The 25,393-nt window shown below is 51.5% G+C and overlaps 11 protein-coding genes across 11 annotated transcripts; 7 read left to right on the top strand and 4 right to left on the bottom strand.

The window, feature by feature from the left end:
• Positions 1-319: 319 nt before the first annotated feature.
• On the top strand, positions 320-2,077 carry BDV59DRAFT_172284 (NAD(P)H-dependent flavin oxidoreductase). The gene is made up of 11 exons (XM_073688694.1): positions 320-501; positions 557-580; positions 638-681; positions 733-773; positions 843-876; positions 929-1,155; positions 1,214-1,222; positions 1,279-1,298; positions 1,352-1,475; positions 1,525-1,663; positions 1,711-2,077. Exons 1-11 carry the CDS (start codon positions 441-443, stop codon positions 1,975-1,977), a joined length of 990 nt encoding a protein of 329 aa, XP_073550960.1. The 5' UTR covers positions 320-440; the 3' UTR covers positions 1,978-2,077.
• A 1,562-nt stretch (positions 2,078-3,639) lies between these two features.
• BDV59DRAFT_172279 (uncharacterized protein) lies at positions 3,640-4,944 on the top strand. The gene has a single exon (XM_073688693.1). The coding sequence runs from the start codon at positions 3,974-3,976 to the stop codon at positions 4,817-4,819; it is 846 nt and encodes a 281-aa protein (XP_073550959.1). The 5' UTR covers positions 3,640-3,973; the 3' UTR covers positions 4,820-4,944.
• A 1,935-nt stretch (positions 4,945-6,879) lies between these two features.
• On the top strand, positions 6,880-7,248 carry BDV59DRAFT_199403 (uncharacterized protein; the record flags this gene model as incomplete). Its single annotated transcript, XM_073693361.1, has 2 exons — positions 6,880-6,952; positions 6,992-7,248. 2 exons carry the CDS (start codon positions 6,880-6,882, stop codon positions 7,246-7,248), a joined length of 330 nt encoding a protein of 109 aa, XP_073550958.1.
• Positions 7,249-7,364: 116 nt separating this feature from the next.
• On the bottom strand, positions 7,365-9,348 carry BDV59DRAFT_129764 (AATF family protein). Its single transcript, XM_073686952.1, has 3 exons — positions 9,252-9,348; positions 9,095-9,197; positions 7,365-9,043 (listed from the first exon to the last, which is right to left on the bottom strand). Exons 1-3 carry the CDS (start codon positions 9,304-9,306, stop codon positions 7,525-7,527), a joined length of 1,677 nt encoding a protein of 558 aa, XP_073550957.1. The 5' UTR covers positions 9,307-9,348; the 3' UTR covers positions 7,365-7,524.
• A 187-nt stretch (positions 9,349-9,535) lies between these two features.
• BDV59DRAFT_172272 (Mrp/NBP35 family ATP-binding protein) lies at positions 9,536-10,725 on the top strand. The gene is made up of 3 exons (XM_073688692.1): positions 9,536-9,613; positions 9,665-9,920; positions 10,007-10,725. Exons 1-3 carry the CDS (start codon positions 9,557-9,559, stop codon positions 10,663-10,665), a joined length of 972 nt encoding a protein of 323 aa, XP_073550956.1. The 5' UTR covers positions 9,536-9,556; the 3' UTR covers positions 10,666-10,725.
• On the bottom strand, positions 10,725-14,309 carry BDV59DRAFT_172270 (lipase/esterase family protein). Its single transcript, XM_073688691.1, has 4 exons — positions 13,886-14,309; positions 13,313-13,793; positions 13,059-13,200; positions 10,725-13,011 (listed from the first exon to the last, which is right to left on the bottom strand). The coding sequence occupies exons 1-4, from the start codon at positions 13,952-13,954 to the stop codon at positions 10,980-10,982; spliced, it is 2,724 nt and encodes a 907-aa protein (XP_073550955.1). The 5' UTR covers positions 13,955-14,309; the 3' UTR covers positions 10,725-10,979.
• A 260-nt stretch (positions 14,310-14,569) lies between these two features.
• Positions 14,570-15,946, top strand: BDV59DRAFT_172267 (NAD(P)-dependent alcohol dehydrogenase). Its single transcript, XM_073688690.1, has one exon. It carries the CDS (start codon positions 14,783-14,785, stop codon positions 15,830-15,832), a length of 1,050 nt encoding a protein of 349 aa, XP_073550954.1. The 5' UTR covers positions 14,570-14,782; the 3' UTR covers positions 15,833-15,946.
• Position 15,947: 1 nt separating this feature from the next.
• Positions 15,948-17,473, bottom strand: BDV59DRAFT_172266 (putative zinc metallopeptidase). Its single transcript, XM_073688689.1, has 2 exons — positions 17,352-17,473; positions 15,948-17,288 (listed from the first exon to the last, which is right to left on the bottom strand). The coding sequence occupies exons 1-2, from the start codon at positions 17,362-17,364 to the stop codon at positions 16,030-16,032; spliced, it is 1,272 nt and encodes a 423-aa protein (XP_073550953.1). The 5' UTR covers positions 17,365-17,473; the 3' UTR covers positions 15,948-16,029.
• Positions 17,474-19,526: 2,053 nt separating this feature from the next.
• On the bottom strand, positions 19,527-19,978 carry BDV59DRAFT_129705 (uncharacterized protein). The gene has a single exon (XM_073686950.1). It carries the CDS (start codon positions 19,880-19,882, stop codon positions 19,604-19,606), a length of 279 nt encoding a protein of 92 aa, XP_073550952.1. The 5' UTR covers positions 19,883-19,978; the 3' UTR covers positions 19,527-19,603.
• A 1,216-nt stretch (positions 19,979-21,194) lies between these two features.
• On the top strand, positions 21,195-22,603 carry BDV59DRAFT_172260 (uncharacterized protein). Its single transcript, XM_073688688.1, has one exon. The coding sequence runs from the start codon at positions 21,400-21,402 to the stop codon at positions 22,006-22,008; it is 609 nt and encodes a 202-aa protein (XP_073550951.1). The 5' UTR covers positions 21,195-21,399; the 3' UTR covers positions 22,009-22,603.
• Positions 22,604-23,176: 573 nt separating this feature from the next.
• On the top strand, positions 23,177-23,967 carry BDV59DRAFT_199396 (uncharacterized protein; the record flags this gene model as incomplete). The annotated part of the gene is made up of 2 exons (XM_073693360.1): positions 23,177-23,754; positions 23,823-23,967. 2 exons carry the CDS (start codon positions 23,177-23,179, stop codon positions 23,965-23,967), a joined length of 723 nt encoding a protein of 240 aa, XP_073550950.1.
• Positions 23,968-25,393: the final 1,426 nt, after the last annotated feature.

Below are 25,393 nucleotides of genomic sequence, written 5' to 3'. Positions count from 1 at the left end.
GTTCATGAGTTGTTGCTTTATACAACTTGTTACATAGCGCGATGAAGAGCGTCAGTTAAATAGCACGTTATCGAAAATCGATAGGAACCATGCATAATAAATACATCGAATTCAACATGAATCATCACTACTCAACAGCGCATAGTTGTTCTATTGTCTTTTGGATTCTTTTCATCCTTTGCCATGCATGGTCAACCCGATTAAATGGTAGATATACTCCTTACATGTTTAGATCCATGACTCGGAAGTCGTGGGCGTACGGGACCTCGGCCCGGCTATGGGCCGTTCGTATGGAACTTACCCCTCGGTCCAGAGGCCGGCCGAGAGTTGAAGATAGACAATATCTTAAATAGCAATCTGGCAGAATTTGAAAACAAATCGTACTTGTTTTCTTGTCCTTTTGCCTGCAGACCGATTACTGCGAAACAAAGACCGATAAGATGCCGTTCAAGACTTGGTTGACAGAGAATCTCGGGGTTCGGGTCCCTATCGTCCAAGGAGGTCAGGCTCCATCACAGAGATCCAGGCACGCCAACAAGAGCTAACTGTACTGTAGGCATGATGTGGGTGGGATATGCAGGTTAGTACGCAGCGAAGGAGTCCCGTTCAAACTTTTGGTAACCATCGGAGGGCTCAGAAATGACGAGCGCGGTCGCGAATGCCGGCGGGTTTGGATTCCTGGTACTGTCATGGTCCTTCTATATGGTCTGTGATATTCTAACACGTATACAGACTGCTTTGATTCATCCAGACCCGGAAGGGCTGAGAAAGGAGTGAGCAACCTTGTCCAAAGCACAAACTGCCATTAACAAGCACCTGCTCACTCATCGATTTCACCGTAGAATCCGTCGGTGTCGCCAAATGACTTCTAAACCTGTAAGTACATAACGTCTTGGAGATCTGGCTGCTTATTAACGTGTTATGTCAGTTTGGTGTCAACATCACCATGCTTCCCACCGCCAAAAGCCCAGACTACCTCGGTTTTGCAAAGGTCGCTGTGGAAGAAGGCATTCGTGTAGTGGAAACGGCAGGAAACCCAGCCCCGATTTTGAAATATCTCAAGGATAATGGGGTTATTGTCATCCACAAGTGTGTGACGCTGCAGCATGCCATTAAGGCTCAGGACCGTGGGGTGGATTGTATCTCGATTGATGGGTAAGTGCGATAGAAGTCCGTGGTATGTATTTGACGAAAATTTAGCTAATTCGTCCAGAATTGAATGGTATGTACTTTTGAATCCAGTGAAGGTACATAAACCTGGTACTAATGGCTGGCCAGTGCTGGACATGGCGGCGAATGTATGTTTCTCGAACAGGCGATGGAATATATCTGTCGATACTAATCCGAGCAGACGGTTTCTCCTCACTGATTCTCCTTTCTCGATGTGCACAGGAACTTAAGATTCCATTCATCGCATCAGGGGGGTTCGCAAATGGGAAGGGTCTTTCGGCAGCTCTTCTCATGGGCGCATGCGGGTAAGACAACGTTTACCTACAGGGGAGCCATTTACTAAACCACCGTCAGAATCAACATGGGCACCCGATGGATGTGTACCGTGGAAGCCCCTATCCATGAGAACGTAAAGCGGCACATCGTGCAATCGGACGAAAACGACACGGTTCTTGTGCTCGGCAGACTTCGTAACACCACTAGACTGGCGAAAGTAAGGAAAGAGCCCCTGACGGTAAGACTTTAGCTCATATCGTATAGAACGAAGTCTCTCTTGAAGTGTCTCGGATTGAAAAGACCAAGCTCGACTACGAATTCAGTGACGTGGCCCATCTCATGGCAGGAGCACGTGGCCAGAATGTGTACAAGACTGGGGACGTTCATGCGGGAGTGTGGTCCGCAGGTCTTGCGATGGGAGTGATCAAGGACATCCCTACTTGTGCTGAGCTGGCGAATCGAATAGAGAGAGAAGCAGAGAGTGCCATTGCTCAGACAAATGGCTTGATGCTGACCCGGGCAAATCTGTAAGACGATCTCTTGGAAGAATAGCTTTTTACTCTGGTATAGCGGAATTTACTACATGTTCGTTAATAATAAGTTAGACATCTTTAGTAATAGCTACTATGAGATCTTCGACCTTATTTCCTTTACTAAGTCTCTGAATAATCTTAAAGTATCGTTTCTCCTACGTATCTTTTTTATCAGATATAGTCTTCTTAAATATTTCTCTTAGTTTTTCGGCTTTTTCTCTATAGACGTCGATAGTCTTTTCTAAGGCTTTGTAGGTATCCTCGGATATAGTACCTTTGCTCGGTTCTAGATTGCTCTTATATGTCTTGAGTGTATTGAGGATAAGAGGTAGTTTCCTTCTAACGGTATTAAATATCTTATATAGCTTAATATCCTTCCGAGTACTGTTATAGATCTTAACTGAGGTGTCGATTATAGATATAATAGCAGAGATACCACCGATTATTTCCAGGTCTGATATCTTAAAAGAAGATGATAAAGAAACGTCTTGAGTTTTAACTGAGTGTTAACAATTCAAGGCGTCGTATACTGAAAGATAATAGTATGATTTGATGGCCCCGTCAAAGTAGATATTTAAGTTTAATAAGGTTTAAATACGCGTCTGGATAACATCTTCCGACTGAAGGCCAGTGTTCTAAAATTCAAAATATGCTTTGAATCCCCATTTCTATATTTTTCAATTGACTGGTTCAGAGAACATATGATGATCTATGCCAAGGTGGTGTGTAGCTGAGGTTCTAGGCTCCTTCGCTCCCCAATGTGGACTTGTTATATGCAGCGTAACGTGCTTGTATTGATGTGGAACGGGCTAGAACGCATTCGTTACAGGGATGCTTAGTTAGGCTGTCCATGGAAAATCCAAGTGCAAGTCGAACATACTCACCATACTTTTTAAGGGTCCGAATGGTTCCCGCATAGGACATTGCTGGGACTAGCTTACCTCCTATTCGCAAGACCAATTCGGCACCGGCAATGTAGCCTCATGATCAATCTCAACATATAACAGGAGAATTATGGTTTAGATGGACTAGTGGAAATCTTACTATAATGATGTAACATACCACCAATTAAAGCATTGTCTGGGTATCAGATCATGCCGCATGCGGCCGCGTTAATCTAGGTACTGGATGTGCCGTTATGTGCTTCCCCACGGAGACTCTGGGACGCTTCGCCTGGTTCTTCGGTAGAATAAAAAAAAACTAGGGCTGACAGTAGCACCATATAACGGGCCGGAACCGTGGTTTGGTAGTTCACTATTTGGCCGTGAGTTCAGCCCGCAAATAAGATGGCATACAATGCGCACGGACTAGGAATGCGCTTCCGCCAAAGATGAATCAAATGTTGTCCGCGCGGTTGGTATCGAACCCTCCAGGGCAGAGCAATTCAGCCCCACACAGTTTGTGCGAGTCCAACATAGTACAGCCTTAGACAATAGCGATGCCTCTAGGCTCCTTATGAATCCTCAAACAGCGGCCACACCACCCTAGGTATCCAGTTGCGGTGGGCACCTGAAACTACGAATCTATTAACACAGAGGCACCGAGCATTCAGCCTCTTCCCTTCAGCTTAATTTGAAATTAGCGCCCGAAAGTGGGTGACAGCCGTCAATTTCTTGTACGCCAGATGACGCACGTCGGTCATCCGACTGCAACTCGGTAACCAGCTTCATCTGTTGTTCGGTTATCCGTGGTTCCTCCTCGCCGCCAAGTCATACTCTACATTCAGCTGACAACTCGTTGTGCGACCTTCTCAGATACCCGGATTGGGTCTGGAGTGTATGGTGAGTCTCTGGGGGCATCACCATGACGGAAGCATCTTTGTCGCAGGTGGCGACTTGATGCGTTGTTGAGTATATATTCAGGGGCCAATTCAATCCAACAGTCTTTGATCTAAACAAGACAAGTTAACCACGATTGACTATTGTCTTATCGAACTGGAATACATTGAGAAATACTGGTGCGGAACGGCAGTTGGCCCACCCAAACCATTCATTATGCCCCACCAACAACCTACTATTGACCCTACCAGGGCCAATTTCTACCAGGAACTAAGAGGAGCTGTCGGCGCCGAGGCACTACAGACCCTTGACCCGTCGACCGTTGGCGCTTCTCAGCTCGAAAATTTGAAGCCAGCACCCGGCACTTCTACCACAGTGCCGGCAAAATACACATGTGCGACGCAGAAACCCATGCCAACAACTTTCCAAGGGAGTGCCCACACAGCGGCACTTCAGGTTGGGCTTGGGAAGATTATTCCTCGCTGGAAGACTGGCCCCGATAAATCCGTCAATTTTGCGGCCTTTGCAAACGGGTACCCGAAGCCAGAGTTGGCACTTACCGCTGCCCAAGCGTTAAAGCAAGCAGCTGACGAATGGAACAAACTTGAACTAGGCGTGCAACTCAAATGGGTAGCTAAAATTGAGGATGCTGCATTTGTCCTCTCCTTCGCGGGCAATCAAGATGGAGTCCTCGCCGAGGCGTTTTTCCCGAATGAGGAGGACCTGAACGTGCTTAACGTATACAATGCAGCATTCCAACCAGGCACTGTGCAGTACCTGAAAAATATTTTCTTGCACGAGCTTGGTCACGTCTTGGGTCTCCGTCATGAGTTTGCACCAGAGCTGGAGGATAAAGCACACAACTACACCGTGCAAATTGGTCCACGTAACCCGCTCTCGGTGATGGGGTATGAGTTCCCGCCTCAGATACAACCTTCTGACGTGGAGAATGTGAAAGCATTCTACAAATTTCCCGGAACAGCTCTTGGATGGAAAGAAGCACACACCAAAACTCCGCAAAAGTCGATGTTGTTGATTAAGGACTATGATGCAAACAACTGAGAAGTTAGGATTTGTTCTGCCATTACCAAAAGCTTGCAGTGTACCAAAAGTTATCCCTATGTTTATGTAACTGGAAAGGTTTGAAGAATCATTGCAGCGGCTATGAGTTCAAATAACTTATGGAGATATTTTGTCCAAAAATTACATTGCTTCCACCATAAGGCGCATCAATACTTTAAACCGCTGATTGTTGTCACACGCACTTGACCTGAGTTCTCAGAGAGCAGCGCCGAGTACTACAGTGAACATTCAGACACTGGACTGCAGATCTCCGAATCACAGGGTTCAGCATGCCCTAATATAGACTGTGTCTCCCTAAATTTAGCTAGAAATCCTGAATAGGGGCTGACCAGCCATATCAGAAGGCCATCCTCATCTAACCGTCTGCTTCGAAGAACCATCGACAGCTAATCGCCTAGAAGATCGATGAGCCTCTCCGCGCGCAAAATGGCCATGTCCGAATTGCATTGGATCCATTTCTGGAATTCCTGTCCTTTACATGGCCCCCGCGGATACCTCCCTTTCAGACATATACCGAGCCTCCTCGCCTTACCTTCCCATTGGGCTCTCTGAGCGTAAGCGAAAGGATGCTGATCGAGAGATATTTTACCTGTAGTGTCACTACACATCTTGCGCCATTATTCCTTATGTGGGTGGCGTCGGCGTTCCAGGACGGGTGGATAGAAAATGAAATAGAGTAATAAATATATAAAGAACAAGCAGATCTATACTACGAGAATCCATATAAACGTAAGAAGTAGAGTAGATATATTTTCCAGTCTCAGTATATTCGTCTTTTGTTGGAAAATCTCTTGTGGCGGTTATTGAAAGAGTTTCTTCGATGTTATAAAGATATTTTAAGGATACAGGAACAATCTCTAAGAACTGCTTAGCCCGGTCAGTGGCTCGAAGACCGTCGGCACAGCCGACTTGGGTCCTAAGAGTCTGCCATCGTACCGCTTATCGCGATTTCAGCCCGCCAACCTTATGTCACGAGCTAAACCCGCGCGATCTATCTATATAATCCGTGCCATATATCGCCCTTTTTCAATCTTGTCCCGTAAGTGTCGCTCATCATTACTGTGGTATGAATTCTTAGAGTAAGCCGCCTGTGCGATTTCGCGATTGTGTCGAATTCTGCTCCGTTCTTTATTCAACTGAGAGGAGAAAAGATCAATCAGAGGACGGCTCAAGGAACGATGGGAAATGATTCTGACTTACTGCAGTAAAAGGGGGTGGCGAAGTGCAGAATACGGAGAGACCGGCCCAATGGTAAAAATGGCTCAAGTTGCTCTGAGTCGGCACGGCGTCAAAGCATGGGAAAGCAACGAGGAGAGGCAGGCGGGCGCGGAGGCCATCTATATAGACCACGCACCTTGATGCTAAGCGGCAGCGACGCGCTTTCCCCGATCAGGCACGCTATACCGGATGCAGTAATTCGCCGTCACCGCAGAATACGGAGTATCAGGTTAGCCATAGGAGTGAAAGAGAAGAGGCTGAGCAGTGCCGATCTCTATCCTCACCATCCACCCTCATGCTCTGGCCTGCAGCCCCTGCAGATCACCAAGGCCCTGGCTCCTGTCAACGGAGAAGCTCGACGATGTCTGTTGCAAAGATGGGTCCACAGAAGACGTTACAGTTAGTCTCCATTTCACCTTATTGGTTGGCTCGTAATTCTATGAAGGTGTCTGTCCGACTCAGCCTGACGCTGAGACACCTCGTTAGGACGCTAAATTCTCCATATCCTCAAGGACAAACCTCTCAAGGGTCTAGTATGAGGCTTTCAAGGGTAGGTTAATCTGGATATGCGTGGCTCTATTCCCGGCTCATCAGCGAGGCAGTGTGCCTTGCCGAATGGATTTTGCTTCTATGGACACCGCCGTATATTTGGCATTGGGGGCTCAAGTCACGGTACAGGAGATGCTAAATTTACTTAAGCTGTGTTCTTCTTCCTCTTTGTTTGAGACGGCCATCTCATCATCTCTAATCTACTGCTGTGACAGCAATTGCGATATCCTCTTTTTGAACCGGCCCATTACAATCGAACATAAACTACCATCATGCATTACTTCCTCCCTATCGGCCTCCTGGCCACTGCGGCCTTTGTGAACGGCCAACCTGCCGTCCAGGAGGGTATTGTCATTCCATGACGGCCCCGTCCTGAACCTCAAGCCGAGCCACGTCCTGCACACAAGCCGGCCCCCAAAGCCTCCAAACCTCACAAGGGCGACGAGTCTGGCAGCTCCTCCACAGCAGTCAAACCATCCGCTACCGTCACCTCATCTTCCGCTTCTTCGAATACCCCAACGATATCTACGGCCTCATCTACGGCGTCCGCATCCGCGCCATCCTCGACTGGTGGGGCGGCTGCCATCCTGATCCCCATCGGCGGCGCGTTCGCTGGGTTGGCGGGAGCTATTCTACTGTGAGCCTGTATGAAATAGAGTACTTTGAGTTATGGACAGAAGGGGTAGCATGGGATTTGCTTTTGACACAACGTCAGCCGGTGGTTTCTCGTTTGGAGTAATGATATGCATGGCAATGGAAGGCATGATAATTACTTGGTCACATAATGCCTTTGTTTATACAGATAATGCAAATGATTTCTTTTGACCTAAATACATGAAGTCCAAAGGGCTCGCTCTAGAACACCCAGTTCACCGAGAACGTGTTTTCAATCAAATGTATCGGTATCAAAATCAACCTTAGGATCGGAACAACCTCAGCCCACCTTCTTCAACATCCTCATCGCTCTCCGCTGCACTGACATCATCGTCATCTCCCTCGCGCAGCAATCCACTGGCAGACTTTCCAAGGAGAGAGGCAAAGAATTCTTCTCTGGCATGAATGGTCCATGTACCCCGGTCCTCCGGCGCCATGAAGTTCTGCAGCTTCTCATGCACATCGTAGTTCATCTTGCGGCCCTTGGACGCGCGGGTGTCGACGTCCCTTTTCACCTTGTCTTTGCGCATACCAGTCACCGGGTGAACAGAAAGGCGAGAAGGGAGCTGAATATGCAGCGTGTCAACGCCGTTCGTGATGGCATCCGAAGAGGACATGCGCTGCTCGACAAGCTCCCGAAGCAATGTCTGGTAGAAGATAGTGTCGTCGTAGACAGGTTCGTAGTCTCCGTCGTCGCCCGAGCCGTTGCCGGCTTTGCGGGCCCGTTTAACAGCACGGTCACCGGTCTCCGACGCAATCTGCACATCGAGAACGGCGGTGATGGTCTGCTGGCCGCCAGCGGCCGAGCCCAGGAGTTTACCCCGGGCGTTGGGTATCGTGGCGGCAGAGCCACGGACCTTTGACGACCACTTGTCCAAAATGGTTCGGCGGTGCGCAAGGGCGTCTGACTCCAGGTCCGTCATGCGTTTCCATAGAGAGGCCGACGACGTATTGGGCGTCACCGCTTCAGGTCGCTTCCGTTTCTTGGAGCCATCGGGAGACTGAGCATCGGCAAGCGCAAGTCGGAGGTCTTCAAGCGTAGACCAGAGAGCGAGAGCAGCTGACTCGGCAGATTTGACGGCCTCTTTGTCAACACTGTCAGCGTCCTTGGAGACGATGCCGATCTGGTTCATAGCAGTCAGGCCCTTTTGAAGTTTGATACGGGTGTTCAAGAGCGCATCGAATGTGGCCCGCTGTTGCTTGACGGCTTTTCCTTTGACTGCATCGGCCTTGGCCGCGTTGGATATGGTCGCTGCGATCGTTTTCTGGTCAGTGGCCATGAGTCGACGGAGTTCGTCCCGGTCGTCAGACTTTGCAGGCTTCATGCGACGACCAGAGTCTTCCTCCTCTTCATCGTCCTCATCTTCCTCGTCTTCAGACTCGTCGTCCTCTTCATCCTCCTCATCGTCGGATCCTTCAGCCAAATCGTCACTTTCCTCTTCCGACCCGTCGGTCTCCATATCATCAGGCGCCAGTTGTTTCTTCGCCTTCCCAGAAGATTTGGATTTTTGCTGTCGAGGTGGCTCCTCTTCGCTCTCCTCCGACATGTCCTCGTCATCGTCATCGTCCTCCAACTGCAGGCCCTCCTCGTCGTCGCTGTCCTCCTCTTCCTCCTCCTCCTCCTCCTCCTCCTCCTCCTCTTCCTCTTCGCTATCACCATCGTCCGAGCGCAGTTTAAACGGGTCATCATCGCTCTCCGCCTCGAGTGCGTCTCTACTAACCCGGGATCCGGCGTACTGCTTGCCCAGCTCGACGGGATCCTGCTTGCGGAGCTTCGCTTTCCTGCAATAATGAGCACACAAAGCCAATTCACAAAAGTCATCCTATACTCACCCTACGGCCTGATAATGCTCCCGTCCCGCATTCTCATCCGCCACTTTGACTCCGTCATCGTCGCTGTCCGGGGCACCGCGCTCCAAATCTTCGGGGTCAAAATCTAGACAACACGTTAGCCACATCACCGATAAGGAACCGGATGGTTGGATGCCACCTTTAGGAGTCGGGTCCTCTAGCTCAGCAATCTGTTCCGCCAGCGACTTAGCCATGGCGCATGGGAGTTAATCTACCAGGCGTCTTGTGTTGTCCGGAAATTTCAACTTTTTTTTTTTTACTTTATTTTCTGCCGTCGAAAAGTCCGCAGGCGGTGTCGGCATAGGTTTCACTCATAGGCCACCGGAACAATAGAAAAGAGTAAGTTCTGCCGGCGGTGAGGATTATTCCCGGCAATATTGTCAATTTCCTGCTGACATCAACAGCGACAGCAACAACTTCTCCCTCTCCACCAACATCGCCAACATGCTCCAACGAAGACTCTTTTCTTCGTGTCGCATCCTCCAACATGACAATCCTCTTGTTTGCTACCCTCCCCCACGTCTCGCTTCTTCAGCGACCTAACCAGCCCAGGGCCTCCCTCGCTCCGGCACCCCTCCGTCGTTCCCGCGCCGCCGCGGTCTCCCCGAGAAGCGCAAGATCCGCGACGTGAAGAAAGTCATCGCCGTGTCGTCCGCAAAGGGCGGCGTCGGAAAATCCACAATAGCCGTGAACCTAGCGCTTGCATTCGCCCGCCGCGGCATCCGCACCGGCATCCTCGACACCGACATCTTCGGGCCCTCCATCCCCACGCTTCTCAATCTCTCCGGCGAACCGCGTCTCGACGACAGTACGCTCCGTCCCCTTCTCCTTCCCTGCCCCTGCGAGAGACCAAAGCAAAAGAAACGAAAATAAGTTGACGAACGACCGCTGCAGAAAATTGCCTCCTCCCGCTGACCAACTACGGCCTCAAGTCCATGTCGATGGGCTACCTCCTCCCGCAGCCCGACCCGCCCGCGAACTCGACCAATCTCCCCATGGATACGACGCCGATCTCCTGGCGCGGGCTGATGGTCACGAAGGCCATGCACCAGCTGCTGCACTCGGTGTCGTGGGGCCCGCTGGACGTGCTCTTCCTCGATCTGCCCCCGGGCACCGGCGACGTGCAGCTGACGATCAACCAGGAGGTGGTGGTGGACGGGGCGGTGATTGTGACGACGCCGCAGGATATAGCGCTGCGCGATGCCGTGCGCGGCTTCGGCATGTTCCAGCGCATGGACGTGCCTGTGCTCGGTATGGTGCGGAACATGGCCTTCTTCGCTTGTCCCCAGTGTGGGCATCAGACGCGGATCTTCTCGCATGGCGACCATGCCCATGGCAATGACGGCGCGGAGGATTGGGGCGTCGTTGCCGAGTGTCGCCGGCTTGGGGTGGAGTTCCTCGGCGATATTCCCCTCGATGCGAGGGTCTGCGAGGATGCGGATCGTGGGGTGCCAACAGTGGTTGCTGAAGAGTCGCAAGAGCGAAGCGTACGACGCGAGGCGTTTATGGATGTTGCCGGAAAGGTGGCTAAGAAGGTGGGAGTGGAGTGGTGAGCTCAATTTGCCACTTTGTTTAATATGTATACTAGTTAGAAAATATACCCTATGTTTGTGTTCCAAGTCTTCTTTGGCAATGATGGTAGCGCTTGTGTATATTGATGTAGTCGAACACGCAATGAACTAGATGTATGACGAATACAAATGCAGTAGATACACGGGGTATAACAGGTAATCTCGGACAGTATATCAAGTAATATCACAAATGAAATCCAAAGTCAGTGTAGGTATCGGGGTAGATATTATAAATCGCACGTTGAAACATTAAATGAGTGACAGCACATCTCGAATGTGCCGTATATTGTAACATGTCAAGCAGGAACAGCGTCAGCACCTGTTTTAGTGCTTGCGCCGTCTACTCCCAGACCAGTTGACAAGGTCTCCATATCAGCGGACTTGCGCGACATGGACAGTGCATCCGTTGAGCGACGGGTAGAATCGGCATCGTTTACTAGTCCGACAACACCCCTCGCATTGAGAACAGCACGTGTGCTAGCAGCATCAACGCCAGCGTTAGTAACAGCAAGTGACTTGTCACCAATGGTGCTCGTATCGTCTGCAATTTCAGAAGTGACACCGCTCCGGATGGTCGCAGAGCCGGCCTGAGATGATGGACGCTGTTTCAGACGGGACATAGATAGATCAGATGTCGCAGGAATGATACCGGGCGCGTGGAACAGCGACTGGGTGCTCGCGTTGTCTTCCGTAAATTTCTTTTCGTCGTATGGAGGTAAGACTATTAGCGGACTCAATGGCTTATCCTCAGACCCTGCCTTCACCCGGGAACTGTCCGAGCGGGCTGTAGCGGATCCATTTTGATTTGCCTTGTCGACGTTGACATTAGCAGGCCTCTGGTTGGCACCCTGCTGTTTTTCCAGATCAGATGCGGAGGCAGACTCTTGGACAGGGAACGAGTTCAACGACTTCTCGTGGTCGTGCATGTTGAGCCCCTTGATGGAGGCACCTGCTCGACCAGCCTCCACACTGGTTCTCCTAGAAAGCCCACCTTTCTCTTTCTCCTTTTCTCTTTCGATGGTTCTCTCATCATGCTTGCTAGCCCAGTTACTCCACCAAGTCATAGGATGGTTCTTCCGAGTTGTCCGCGAAGGCAAGACACCCGGGGCGGATTTTCGGGCCGCCAGGGAACATGCCGGGGGCAATTCCCCGGGGAAATCCTGCTGGAAGCTATATGCCAATTCTTTGATCAACTGCGTCTGGACTCGCAGCTTTTTGTGGGCAAACTTCGTGTCCCATTCGTCTTTGGCCGCCAACCACTTCTTGACAAGCACGGGATTGAAGGTCCCGACCTGAGATGGAGGAATCTGAAGCACAGGACAAGAAGAAGGAGGATCGATCGGATAGATGTGACCGGCCTTTCCGATCCTCTGTCGTATCATCCTGTTTTTAAATGCCGGAAGCGGGTCGCCAGCGATCCCAACATGGGACGGTTTGGGGGTCGCATTCTCATTTTTCCTTCCATCCACGGGTGTAACTGGACTTTCAGAGTCATCAGAAGAAATCGGCGACACTTCATCGTCATCGATAATGTCGATCTCTGACTCTTGAGCACAAGCAAGCGCCCAGGCTCCAAACTGCGCAATCGACCGATACATGTACTTCGCCGGAGGTGTGAAGCTTAGGGTGGGGGCAACGTGGCAAAGTCCTTCCCAGACTTGCAGTTGCACATATGTGCCGGGATACTTGTTCAGAATTTCACGGGTTGGGTCATACTCGTCGAGATAGGCGTCGCTGGGCGGGTATGCGGTAGGATCAGCTGCTTTATGAGCCACGTAGAATTGCTCGTCTCGTAGCATCTCGCCTCCGCCGACCAAGATTTGAAGAGGGGGTAGACCCCCAAGAGACGGTTGTAAAGCAGGCGAAACAAGAGGATGCGAGAGGAGTTGGTTAGTGGTATACATGTGGATTTGATCCTTTACATGGACTGTGCTACCGTCGATGGGAACGATGATGTCGTTCTGTTCACGCTCTTCGGCAGAATTGGTCTTTGCGTCGCTCCCTACGTTAGGGTCATCATGAGAGTCGATGGAATACCCTTTGCGCGCAGCATCCTTGTCTTGGCTGTGTCGATTCGGAACGAGTTTCTCCGCCTCACTTCGCCGCGCAGCCTTTTTGCCAAGATTCTTCTTCATAGACTTAAGCTCGTCCGAATTAGGGGGAGGCCAGGCGGCGGAGGGCTTATGCCGGAAACCGCAAGGAGGGATGTAGTCTCCCGGGTTGTCGGCGACAATGCTGGGGAAGGAATGGGTAAGATCTACCCACGGAGAAATTAAGATCGCTCCGGCAGGTAAGGGGATGCCTTGATCACGGAGAATGACCATCAATCTGTAACACATCAGCAATAAGGTATCCAACGTTGAGATGTCACCTACGAGAGGGCCATTCCACCACCCGCAGAGTCTCCGGCGAAGATAATCTCGTTGGGTTTATACTGAGTCAAGAGAAACAGATAAGCCGCGAGGCAATCTTGCAAGCCGCACGGAAACGGATACTGCGGAGCGAGGCGATATTGAGCTGCAAGAGTATATTAGTCCATGACGTTCAATAGCCCATCAGCATCACTCACTGCACTCAGTTAGCCCAATAGAATCGCGCAGAGCGCTAGTTCAACAGGGACCCTCTTACCGTGCAAATACCCGACCCTTCAATTTCCGCGCATGGCGCTGCATCTGGTAGCGATGGGTCTCCAGACTGCCAAAGTAATAAGCGCCACCGTGGATGTACAACATGATGCGTTTCTGACTCGGATGCACGCCGACAGTCTGCTTCCGTTCGTTGTAGTCCTTGCGCATTTCGATCCACTCGCTCTTGAGATCCTCGGCGGGGCCACGCCACTGCCACCATTCTTTTCCGCCGACCTTTTCAACGCCGGAAGGCCCTAACTGGGCCAGGATGGCCTCCGCAGCCGACGTTAGATATTGGGTGGGGACAGTGACCATCTCCGTCCGCACCCAGTGCGGACTGGGGACCTTCTGGCATGTGAAAGCCTGCAGGTCCTCGACGGTGTGCTTTGCAGCGTAACCAAGGAATTCGCGGAAGATCTGGATTCCTTCATCGTAGGTGATATGGGTGCTTGGTTTATGGTGATGCAATTTTGGATGCAAGTACTAGATAGTCCATATGTCAGCGTGGAGGAACCATGGGTAAACAGGACCAGGGAGAACCAGCCGAGGCTGGGTGACGGCAACGGGCGACCCACATGGGAGAACAGCGTTGAGATGACAGTTGGAGTGAGGGCGACACCCAAGGCGACAGTATTCAGCGGCATTCTGGGTTGGAGGAGGAATTGCAGCGTAATATCATCGCATGGGGGAGTATATAATAGATAGAAGTAATGGATAAGGTGGGAAGAATGAACGGACGGGGGAAAGCCGGGTTCAGCAGACTGGAGGGAGGTAAGGGAGTGGAGAGTGGAGGAAGAGAAGGAGAGAGAGAAATGAATGAAAGAGTAGAAATCGGAATATAATCTGGGAACAAATGAAACGAGAGTCGATCAGCGCCAATCGAATTGATCAATGACGACGAGGGTTGGTGAAGAGAGAAGGGATCGCGACGGGGCAGAAGACGCAGTATATTGTACTTGCAGGCACGATGACGTTGTGGTTAGTCATCCATGATGCCTTACCCCTCAGGCAGGATTGAAATACTACAATTTCACCTCATTCATTCAAAGGCAGGTAATCTGGGATGCAGTATGTACTACCTAATGGAGACCCTGTATGCAGATCTTAATACAAAATAAATAAATATGTCTCACTAATCTGTGACGGTGGGAGGGAGCTCTTCTAAGGCGATGATGTCATTTCCGCTGTGACCCTTGTACACGACACTTCCAAGAGCCATCGTCGACAATAGACTTGTCCATACAATTCAATAGTCCTCTCATGCGTCACAGACACCTCGGTATCTCCACAACAACCCTCCCTTGACCCATCACATAAAAAAATGCCCACAACTGATTTATACTAGAGATGACTTGATTGGCCCATCCCCCTTCTTTCCCCACTTCAAGCTTACCCCGTCAACTCCAATCCATCATCAACCATCAGCTGTGCAACAACATCTTCAGCACAACCACGATCGGCAAAATACTATAATGGACTCAAACGCAGATAAGCCAACTTCCCCCCCTCGAACCATGAAGGCATGGCTCTACTCCCGCACCACCGACGGACTCGAAAAGAACCTCCACCTAGACTCCGAAGCCCGCATGCCAGGCGCCCTCCGCGACGACCAGATCCTAGTAAAGGTCATCTCCGCGGCCATCAACCCAGCCGACTACAAAGTCCCAGAGTTGACTTCCCTGACGCACCTTATGATCCCGAAGCCCGCAACCCCGGGAATGGACTTCTGCGGACAGGTGATCATCGCCGCCTCGGCGGTCAAGGACCTCAAACGGGGCCAGCTGGTGTACGGCAGCCTCGGGATGCCATCGCAGTTCGGCTCACTAGGTGAGTACATTGTCTGCAGCGCGCGCACGACCGCTCCGCTCCCGGATGGCCTGGACCCGGACGATGCGGCGTCGATCGGGATCGCGGGCCAGACGGCGCTCCAGTCGCTGCAGCCGTATGTCTCGTCGGGCGACAAGGTGTTTATCAACGGAGGTTCCGGCGGCTGTGGCATGTTTGCCATCCAGATCGCCAAGCTGCTGGGGTGCCATGTCACCACGACGTGCTCCACGCGGAACGTGGAATTCTGTCGGGAGCTAGGCGCTGACGAGGTGATTGATTACTCAGTGGAGGATGTGCTGGACGCGTTGAAGGCCAAAGGACAAGTGTTTAGTTTAGTGGTGGACCATGTTGGGACGCCGGATTCGTTGTATAGGGAATGCGATGCTTTCCTGCTCCCTGGGAAAGCGTTTGTCCAGGTCGGTTCGACATCGCTGCTGAGCTCGTCGATCTTGTCGTTCGCCGACCGTCTGGTAAGACCCGGCTTCCTCGGTGGGGGTAAGAGGAAATACGATATCTTGATGTTTAAGAACAGGAAGGAAGAGCTGGTGCAGATCGGGGAGTGGATCCAACAGGGGAAGATCACAGTCGTGGTCGATAGTACCTTTGCATTTGAGGATGCGGTCCAGGCGTTCGAAAAGCTGCGCTCCCAGCGGTCAAGAGGGAAGATTATCGTCCATGTGTCTGACAAGAAATGAGCACCACAATGGTTTGTTCTTGGGGATGTGGTATCCCAGATTGTGACGATCTGACTACATAATGTTACTGATGTTTTATGAGTCGATTTTTTACGATGAGGTTAGTTCAATGAATCTGATAAATGCTTGTATCCCAAGATATCATGCTATTGGTTTCATCCATATATGCAATCATTATTTGGTGCAGATCGTGGAGTTTACTTCCGCTTGAGGAAGGTAAGCGCACCGACCGACATCGCATCCACAGCCGTCAGCAACGTCGGCTGCATGACCGGAGCGAAGAATGGCGAGTGGTTGTTGGGGAGCTGGTTGACCGTGTTCTTCGCAACAGCATCATCCCAGGTCTTAGGATCAACGCCACCATAAGTCCACATCACATACGGGGCTCCGACTGCCGTTGCGAGAAGACTGAAGTCCTCACTGGCCGATGCGGGCTCGCTATCAACGAGGTTGTCCTTGAAGTAGGAGCCAAACGTGTTCTTCAGCGCCTTGACGGTCGCGTCATCGTTGATGGTGGCGGGGGCGGAAAGCACATGTTTGACATCCGGCTTCCGGGGAGATTCCGAGGCATGGCATTCAGCCTCGATAATCCGTTTGATAGACGCCACCACCCGCTCACGGGTGCTCGCGTCGTACGTCCGCACAGTAAGCTGCAAATCCAGATAGTCGGGGATGATATTTGGCGCATGACCGGCGTGAATACTGCCACAGCTGATAACTGCCATCTCTCCCGGCATGACCTCTCGACTGACGATACCTTGGAGGCGCATCACGATTGACGCACCAAGTACAATCGGATCGACGGTGGTCTGCGGAGCCGAACCGTGTCCTCCCTGGCCGTAGACACGGACGTCGAACGCATCCCCGGCGGTGAGCAGACGCCCCGAGCGGATACTGATCGTTCCCGTCTTCATGCGCATGACGTGCTGGGCCAGCACCACGTCAGGCTTGGGGACCTTTTCGTACAAACCGTCCTCAATCATAGCTCTAGCCCCGCTTAAGTGCTCCTCCGCCGGCTGGAAAATACAGATGAGAGTACCCGCCCACTGCTCGCGGGTAGAATTCAGAAATTCAGAGCAGGCCATAAGACTGACGACGTGCGTGTCGTGGCCGCATGCATGCATGACGGGAACGGGGGCGCCATCCTTGTTCTTCACCGTCTTTTTGCTAGCGTAAGGGAGCCCGGTCTTCTCTTCAACAGGCAGGGCATCCATATCTGCTCGCAAGAGAACCGTCGGCCCATCGCCATTCCGCAGAACACCGGCCACACCATAGCCTCCAATGTGCGTGTGGACTTCAAACCCAAGGCCCTGGAGGTGTTGTGCGACAGTAGCTGACGTTTCTTCTTCCTGGCCTGATAATTCCGGGTGCGAGTGGAGGTGACGGTAGAGGTCTTCGTATGGTTTCAAGTCCGGTCGATGCTGGTCCAGGAGAGCCTGGAGACTCGATTCTGATGCTACGGGGGGCGTGTTAATACCGGCGAGGCGTCGACCTTGTTCAAGGCATTGTATTCACCTACCTGGGATCTGCATGTTGGGGCGCGATTGGGAGTGAAGGGAGGGATACAGGCTCCTGGCACGAGAGACGAAGGATGAGGGGTATTTAAGAAGCGAAGGAGTTGTGCCTGGCACTTCCCCGCGCAGCAATCCGTACATAATAATGGAATCCGCATTGCCGACCGCCAAAAAGCGGGGGGCGATCGGTGGGCGCTGATACGTCCCCATCGATAAGCTCACAGTGCTCCGATTGGCCGTCTTTTCCTGGTCGGTCGGCTAACTGCGCCAGTGGATTTCAACGCCGACGAGCTCGGCAACAAGAAATCACTTCAGGTCTCGATTGGTTTATATGCGACGGTTTCCGAGCATTCGGCGGAGTCTTGGAATAACCGCTGCAGGGTCTTCTGCCCTACGTTGATGGGGATGGCGGAGGTATCACGACTAGTGTCGAACTCCACCTACCATTCTCCAAAGGTCAGCTATAACCTAGAACCAAACCTCGCCTGTTTGGAGGTATCCATCCCATCAGTACGTCTGAACCCAATTGCCACAGTCTCCACAAACATCTAACAACTTCAGTGCTCTCTAAGTAGTCTATCAACCCTAGCAGAGCGATCTCGTGGATACTTGCCAACACAATAGCCGCATTCTACAACGATAGTATGGAAAGCAAGAAATGCCCGGTTACAATTGACATTCGCCCAGGGGTTCCTTTCCAAGAAAGAACATCTTCCCGCGTTCATTTGGGGTGGTGGTATTATATGCCTTCTCCCTGCATAATGCCTCACCAGGATAACCTTGACTCTTGCTTTGTCTCAGAATTTACTTTCCCCAACAATTCGCGGCACTTCCGTTGAGCGGGTAGCAGCAGAGAAGCCTAGCATTAGCGGCTGTGATGGAAGATAGAATAATCCAAAAAATGCAGTGGGTGACTTCATTGGAAAGTTGACCGGCCCCTTGGAGTAGAAGTGAATCACGGAAGGGCGGTCCCTCCGACAACCATAAGGTATACAGATGTATCACCAATATACGTATTTCAACTCAAAGAAAGGACACTGGCACCAAGTATGTATTGGCGCTACGTGAAGCACTACAATGAACTCGATCAAGCATATTCTTTGTCGGGCACCCGCCGTACAGCGGGATTCTTTCAACTTCACCGGTCTGCGTAACCTCAACAGCCAGGGCCCCTTTCAGTCACGGTCTGCACTCATTCACTCATATCATTCTCAGAAACATTCACTTTAAACCTATAAAACAATGCAGTCCCACTCCGCTCTTCCTCTTTTCATAGTCCGCTACCATCATCCACCTAGTTCTCGAAGATCTCCATACCACTCCAAACCCCTCATCCGAACCCAACAGCCACAGCTACCATGAAGCTCCTCAGTTTCTTGTCTGTCGCTTTCCTCGTTACCCTGGCCGTCGCCTCTCCAGGCCCCAATAAGCACCATTACAACAAGGACAATTGTGGTCAGATGTGTACTGGGCACAATGACTGCCGTGGTCACTGCAACAGCTGCCAGAATTTTGTCTGCAAGTGTATGCCTACCAGCCAGTCCGATATGTAATGGAAAAACTGCTAATATCCTTGCAGGATTGGGGTCCCCAGACTTCTGTCGAGCGAGCTACTCTTGGAGCAAGCAAGCAAGCTGAGGAATTGTTAGTCAAACCAGTTGGATTCTGGTGATGATTCCAAACTAATGAGATGAAACAGGCCGTTTAACGGATTACGATGTCTTCCTTTGATTCCAGTTCTACTTGGCTTATTGGATTGGGGAACAAATTATGAGACCATCCGTTCTGGGCCGGTATGACTGTCTTGACTATGGTGAACGTTCAGTTGCCAGTCACTACCTAGGTACATCGTCAAACAAGTACATTGGCTTATTGAAATCTCGTAGGAGGGGTGTATCGGTCAGCACTGTCTGTATGCGGATGTGGTACTTAGTGCCCCAAAGCAACGATGACATTCAAGCCAAGTGTAGAGAGCTTGACTACAAGAACTATCTACTGATCTGTGTACCTGTCGTCAATTTTGATCATTATATCCAAGTATAATCTGCAGTCAGTACAACTTATAAGTAGCATGGACAAAGGTATCGGGTCGCAAAATATATAAAGAGGCCAGCCAGGCAAAACGTTTTCGCACCACCATTGCTTCCTGCGATAATGAAAATGATCTATAGAACTGACTCAAACGTAATACCAACTCCTAGCAACTGAATCCAACACCCCAAATGCCGCACAAGCTACCTACTATTTATACTCGAGGCTATATATAGCTGATGTTGATCAAGTTCCTCCGAGATGAACCATCACGGGTGGAGCCCGGTGGAGTACCGCACCGCCAATCACACCTTCGGGGACCCTTCCCACCTCCCAAAAAGAAATTTTTGAACCACACAGTCAAATCTCCATGAGATCCGTACAATTTGCAAAAAGTTAAGCCGAACGCGGGGGTCGAACCCGCAACCTTGAGATTAAGAGTCTCACGCTCTGCCGATTGAGCTAGCCCGGCCGCGCTTGTTGATGTGGGATTTGAGGTTTGCATTATGTTCGGATGAGACGGTGGGCATGACTAGGGCTTGGGGAGAACGGGATCGCAAAGGGAGCAGTGGAGGGTGGTAGGCTGACAAGGGTATGAACGGATTAGAGCTGTGGGAGAGTGATGACTCCTGGTAGGCTTGATTGTCGTAGCTTGGTCAGCTGGCAAAGTGTTAGGCAGTTAACCAACGGGTGTTCCTCAGGACTGTAGGTGTTGGTGTTTCTTGCCAGTGTTGTAGTCCTCCCGTCTCTGGTTGGAGGTCATTGCGACACATGATAGGCAGCAAAGTTGAATTAACAAGCAATTGGGGGCCAAAATTGGTCCAGACTGGGCGGCCGAAGGCATGTGCGTATGCCGTAGGCTTCGTCCAGAATTGTAAGAATGGTAGCGTGGTCTAGTAAAAGACGCCTTGACCGAGAGGGAATGTAGACTATCTGTCCTTTTCCCAGCGTCAAGGCAACAACGATCAATGGATGGTGAACCTGCGGCTCCATAGGTCCGTCCGCATATCGATAGGATGTCATGCATTGAATGATGCAGAAAGTCTTGCGCGCGTTAACTCACATTAAGGGGTCAGTCAACTGAGCCTCATCCATCCGTGGGGATCATGATGGCACGGGGGGAACGATGGGTGGATGGGGCCTGGATTGACGTCGACGGCGCAAAAGGAACAGGAGAAACTGTGGCTGCGGCGCTAGACCAGACACACGAGCAACATTGACAGCCAGTCCAGGAGTGGCTGAGGCTGAGCGGACATTACGAGGGGAAACCGGGATGAGGCTGATTTGGCGCTCCGACGATCCTGACCCCTTATCGACGGGGACGATCACAAGGAACGGCGACACGAGGGGTTTGGTTTATTCTTAGAAACGAGGAGAGAGACATGGCTAACAGAGGAGATAGGATACCGAGAGGACGGTTGAGACAGGAGAACGTCTCAAGTTGCGCTGGGGGTCCTGGGACGGCGGTTATATCCAGAAGAAAGGGGAAATGGACGAGGGGTCCTGTGGCATTTGGAGCGCATGGGTGTCGGCGTAAAGCAGCACCAGCCACAGATGACTCCTCGAGGAGCGACTCTGGAGAGAGATGACCGCCATTTCAGTAGGCGGCCACCAATCAGCGGGGCCATACCCCCTCCAACCGGCGAGACCCCACAGCCACCACCTCCACCCAGTGTGCCTCGTTGACGCCTGGGGCTAGTCCCGATTGCGTATGGTGTTGTCTGTCATGTAGTCTTTGCTTGTGACCAATGCCGTCATTAGATTTCTTTATAACTCCCAGTACTTATACACCCTCTCCGTCTCCCTCTTCCTCCTGCAACATCCTCCCTCCATACCTTCTTCTCTCTATACTCTTCTCCCTACCAGTCTATAGCTGCCATCCTTCCGTGAACCCTCTCTACTCCTACAGCCACCGTGTCTCCCTTTCGCTCCCGACCTCACCCATCTTCGTCCCTACGGGATCTCTTCTTCCCGTCCTCACCACCTTTCCGCAGGACATACTCCGTTCGTCGCGCTTCCACCATGCCCGCTCCCATCGAGACAATCGTCGAGCCCGTCGTGCCCGTGCGCGACCTTGAGGCCGACGAGGAATACGTGATTCAGGCCTTTGAGCGTCATGCCAGCCACTGTGACAAGTGCGCCGACCCCGAGCTGGTCCACAGGGAGGATCGTTCCCTCTGCGAGCGCGGCCACCAGTATGCCCTCGATGTCGCCGGATACATTTACAGCAAGAACGGAAAGGCCTACTCCGTCGTTGACCGGGACGCCCACCAGCCCACCTTGGTCAAGGTCCCCCGCAGCTGCAAGGCCGTCCGGGGTCTCCTCCTGGCCATCGAGGATGGCATACACATGCACCGTACCGACAAGGCCCCCGCGGTGCAGCCCCCCATCATCAGCTACGACCGTACCTATCCTGTCGCTCCTCGCCGTCCCGCCAGCCAACAGTCCATTGTTTGCAATGAGATCATCGAGCGGGAGCCTCGCTCCCTCAAACCTCGCCGTGTCATCATCTACCCGTCCCCACGGAGCTCTCCCAGCCGGGGTTCCCTCTACGACGAGGACGAGGCCGAACGTATGGAGCGCTACAAGGAATCCTCCCGTGTCTACCGTCGGAAGGAGTACCACCGTTGAACGACCCTGAAAAATCTCTCTCTCTCTCTCTTTTTTGCCAAATGATACCGCTATGTCTTTGAAGCCCCGGTCTATATGAGCGTGGGTATAACGCTTTTCACCTCAGCGCAGGGCCGCACGGAACCCCCGTCGTGTCGGTAGGAACCTCCATTCCAAGCATTGGATATTAGAGGAGATACAACTCCCTGTGTCCACTGCACGAGCCGTGTTCCCTATTCCTCAGGCTGGAGTTTGGGATTTCTCACTGGGTTGAGATTTGCTCGTGGTTTGACTTTGATACGTACCACTGCAATACCTGGATTTTATTCCACTGTTGCGTCGCAGAGCTAGTGCTGGTGATTTTGATCCTAAAAAACAGAAAGCACAAAAAATGGTTTGCGCGTTGGACTGTCTTGATTGGCTTGGTTTGATCTTGAGAGAATGCATGCAGGTTAATCTATGAGTCACGAACTGCAGATGCAGCAGTGCTCAGGGCGGATGCCGCTAAGAATGAATTATGATGATTGAGTGGCAGTTGACTGTGCATTTCCTATGTTATGTGTTATGTATTTAACTGCGATCCAATAAATGGCAACAATGTTGCGCTATGCAGATGTTCATTGGCCGTAACATGAATGACTCATGGGGATCGAGCATGATGATTGGAGATGTTTGTATAGACATGCATTAGTGTGATGTCGTACTGGTACGGAACTGTTATTGCACAGTAAAGTTATCACACCTGCAGTATTGTATACTTCCTTACTATCAGTTATGGAATATGTGAATATGGAGTTTGTCAGCTTATCATAGGAGTTCGCCGTTCATTATACTACAGAGTAGCCGGGAACTTCCAGCCCCCAGGGCTTGCGCTACCATGTTCAATAAAGGACTTGGTCCGGGCTCAGGCTAGTATCGTAGAGAGATCCAGTGTCAACAGGGAAAATAGCTCTATATACTTCTTCAGAGTAAAGCCATTCAGCCTCACAAAGAGTCTGTTCCAGAGCCGTTATACAAAACATGATAATGTCCATCATTCTAGAAATGAAGAGTGGCGCTCCAAAGGAACTTGCCGGCCATGTCTCCTCTATAAAAGACCTTGATCTGTCACTGCCATTCAACTTTCCTTTTCGTCACTCACATCACCTTCTCCATACGAACAACTTCTCACTATCAAATCCACCCAGCCATGTCCTTTAGCAGCGAAGAACTCTACGCCGCTCTTAGCGGTCTCACGCAATCCAGCGTCGACGAGTATCTCGAGGCCCGATTCAGCCAAGTTTACCCTCCCTTTGATCCCAGACTCCACTCCCAAGCTGTTCTCCGCGACGAGCTCGCCAAAGATACCCCCCTCAATGCGACTCCCTTCTTCAGAGCTGCCAGCAGCAATTGTGTTCGCGCACCCAGTGTCGACGTGACTGAGGGCGCGGCCGCAATGGACGAAGATACCCACTCAGTCGAGCAGTACGCTGGCACCCACGACGCCATCAACGACAAAAACAACAACCACAATGAGCAGTCCAATCTCCTCGTCGAAGAGTCCTCGCATCCAGATGACGGCATTTCCAGGACTGTGCCTGCGCAAACCGATACCTACGCGTCCGTCGCCTCCTGGGTCCGACATGCCACGGCCATGAGCGCGTCCACCGAGGGGATCACCTCTGAGTCGTCCATGGTTGAGCTGCGTCCCTATGCGCAGAGTACCAGCAACTTTGGGATGGCCACTGAGCGCGCGACATCCGATACTGGTTCTGAGGATGATCATCGGTATGATTCCTGTGTGGCCGGGTGTACCTCTAACCGTTGCGTCATCAGCTAATTCAGTGCCATTCCAGTGTCTTGCCCAATGGTTCTATCAACTTTGACCCTGCTTCTGACTACGTCCACTCGTCTGAGACTGCGACTGGTCCAGTGCTCTTCAAGCGTCGTCGCAGTGAACGCATCCGGGGTCGGCTCTCTCCCAACTACTACAAGGTGTAGGTACCATGCATGGTGGGCGTTTCGTAACATCAACTGTGATTTTCATAATAAAGGATGGCGTATGGGTGAATCTTGTTTTTTTATCGATTTGTTTGGCATTTACACAGAATGTCCATGGGATTCTGGCGTTGTTAGACCTACGTTGGCGAAGGAGATAATACCATGTCCCTATGCGGTGCTTCTAAGGTACTCTCTATTGGTAACAAAATACAAGGGTCTAACACCTTGAAATTTATCATTCCAAGTAAATACCTTGTAAAATCACAAGCGTAACTCAGTTATACTCCACAGTAAACCGTCGATCCATGCATTCACGCACGGATAGCCTGAGTCAGAACAACAACCCAGTGGCAATAAGCCGCCGGCTGTGTGGATAGATTCGTGGCATGGCTGGTGAGACCAGATAGACCATCTCCCCAAGACCAGGCATCAGCTCTAGAATAGCAAGAACCGGTCGCCTGACTCACCATCGCAAACCTACGTAACCACCACCAGGGCAGATTCTTCCTCAACCCCGCACTGATAGTGTAAAGCAAACTTTTAACGCGCCCTAGGGAGTACATCTGTGTCTAGATTCGGGAGTGCGCCTTGCGCTGCCACCAATTACCTCGCGGCAAACGCCATATACCGGGACATCATCCAGCCGCGTCGCCATCCCATGATATCCGTATGAGCTGCGCTAGATGGGTCGGGATGAAGAGGGTGCACGATGTGGCGCAGCGGGAGGGAGAAATCTCCCCTCCTTCACGACGATGCGGGAGCCTGCATGTCGACCCTGCACAAACCCTCCATCCAGTCGGCCGCACGGAAGATATACCGTGCCTCCCGCGACGGCTGAGGCCGGCACTAAAGCACTGCGCAGGATCTGCATCGCTCCCTCTAGCACTGACCACAGGGTGATCATGCGACTATTTCTGAGCCCGTTGAAGTGCTGATCCCTTATTCTCAATGTGTCCGATATCCAATATATCTGATTGAGGTTGGCGGCGCACCTCTCCCAGATACGTTAGCGCATGGGACATGCGCTATGCTTTGCCCTTGACCATCAGACCAAAGCGATAGACATCATCTGCGTGGCAAGAAGAAAGCGAAACATCGTCCGGATCTCTCCCTCGTAGAGTGCAAATTATGCGTAACCCTCCTCGACCATCGGTCCGCCCGGTTATGCACGATCTGCCCGTCCCAGCGCGACATGGCCATCTGCCGAAGTCAGCTGGATGGGAGAAGCTTTGGCGGTTGCACATCCCGCCTAAACACCGGTTGGGATGCGAAAATCTCTGTATAGGGTAAACACCATCTTTGCTGTCTGCTTGACTATGAGTCGTTCTTGTGCATGGATGGTTCCTTGGCTACCCCATGCTCAGCTCTGAATATTCTTCCATGATCTCGATGGCCAATATGGGGGCCACCATATCTTGATCGATGC

Source organism: Aspergillus ambiguus (genome assembly GCF_047715705.1).
Source record: "Aspergillus ambiguus strain CBS 117.58 unplaced genomic scaffold BDV59scaffold_5, whole genome shotgun sequence".
NCBI classification, from domain to species: domain Eukaryota; kingdom Fungi; phylum Ascomycota; class Eurotiomycetes; order Eurotiales; family Aspergillaceae; genus Aspergillus; species Aspergillus ambiguus.
Note: the sequence above shows the minus strand (reverse complement) of the source record. Positions and strands in the feature narration are given on the sequence as shown.

Coding starts and splice junctions, on each gene's coding strand:
- BDV59DRAFT_172279 (XM_073688693.1), top strand. CDS start 3,974: ATGCCCCACCAACAACCTACTATTGACCCTACCAGGGCCAATTTCTAC.
- BDV59DRAFT_172267 (XM_073688690.1), top strand. CDS start 14,783: ATGGACTCAAACGCAGATAAGCCAACTTCCCCCCCTCGAACCATGAAG.
- BDV59DRAFT_172270 (XM_073688691.1), bottom strand. CDS start 13,954: ATGCCGCTGAATACTGTCGCCTTGGGTGTCGCCCTCACTCCAACTGTC. Junction 13,201..13,312: donor GAAGGGTCGGGTATTTGCAC/GGTAAGAGGGTC, acceptor ATACTCTTGCAG/CTCAATATCGCCTCGCTCCG. Junction 13,012..13,058: donor GGTGGTGGAATGGCCCTCTC/GTAGGTGACATC, acceptor GATGTGTTACAG/ATTGATGGTCATTCTCCGTG.
- BDV59DRAFT_129705 (XM_073686950.1), bottom strand. CDS start 19,882: ATGCAAACCTCAAATCCCACATCAACAAGCGCGGCCGGGCTAGCTCAA.
- BDV59DRAFT_172272 (XM_073688692.1), top strand. CDS start 9,557: ATGCTCCAACGAAGACTCTTTTCTTCGTGTCGCATCCTCCAACATGAC. Junction 9,614..9,664: donor TCCAACATGACAATCCTCTT/GTTTGCTACCCT, acceptor TAACCAGCCCAG/GGCCTCCCTCGCTCCGGCAC. Junction 9,921..10,006: donor CGAACCGCGTCTCGACGACA/GTACGCTCCGTC, acceptor CGACCGCTGCAG/AAAATTGCCTCCTCCCGCTG.
- BDV59DRAFT_172284 (XM_073688694.1), top strand. CDS start 441: ATGCCGTTCAAGACTTGGTTGACAGAGAATCTCGGGGTTCGGGTCCCT. Junction 1,476..1,524: donor CTTCTCATGGGCGCATGCGG/GTAAGACAACGT, acceptor AACCACCGTCAG/AATCAACATGGGCACCCGAT. Junction 1,664..1,710: donor ACACCACTAGACTGGCGAAA/GTAAGGAAAGAG, acceptor CATATCGTATAG/AACGAAGTCTCTCTTGAAGT.
- BDV59DRAFT_172260 (XM_073688688.1), top strand. CDS start 21,400: ATGCCCGCTCCCATCGAGACAATCGTCGAGCCCGTCGTGCCCGTGCGC.
- BDV59DRAFT_129764 (XM_073686952.1), bottom strand. CDS start 9,306: ATGGCTAAGTCGCTGGCGGAACAGATTGCTGAGCTAGAGGACCCGACT. Junction 9,198..9,251: donor AGAGGACCCGACTCCTAAAG/GTGGCATCCAAC, acceptor CGTGTTGTCTAG/ATTTTGACCCCGAAGATTTG. Junction 9,044..9,094: donor GAGCATTATCAGGCCGTAGG/GTGAGTATAGGA, acceptor TCATTATTGCAG/GAAAGCGAAGCTCCGCAAGC.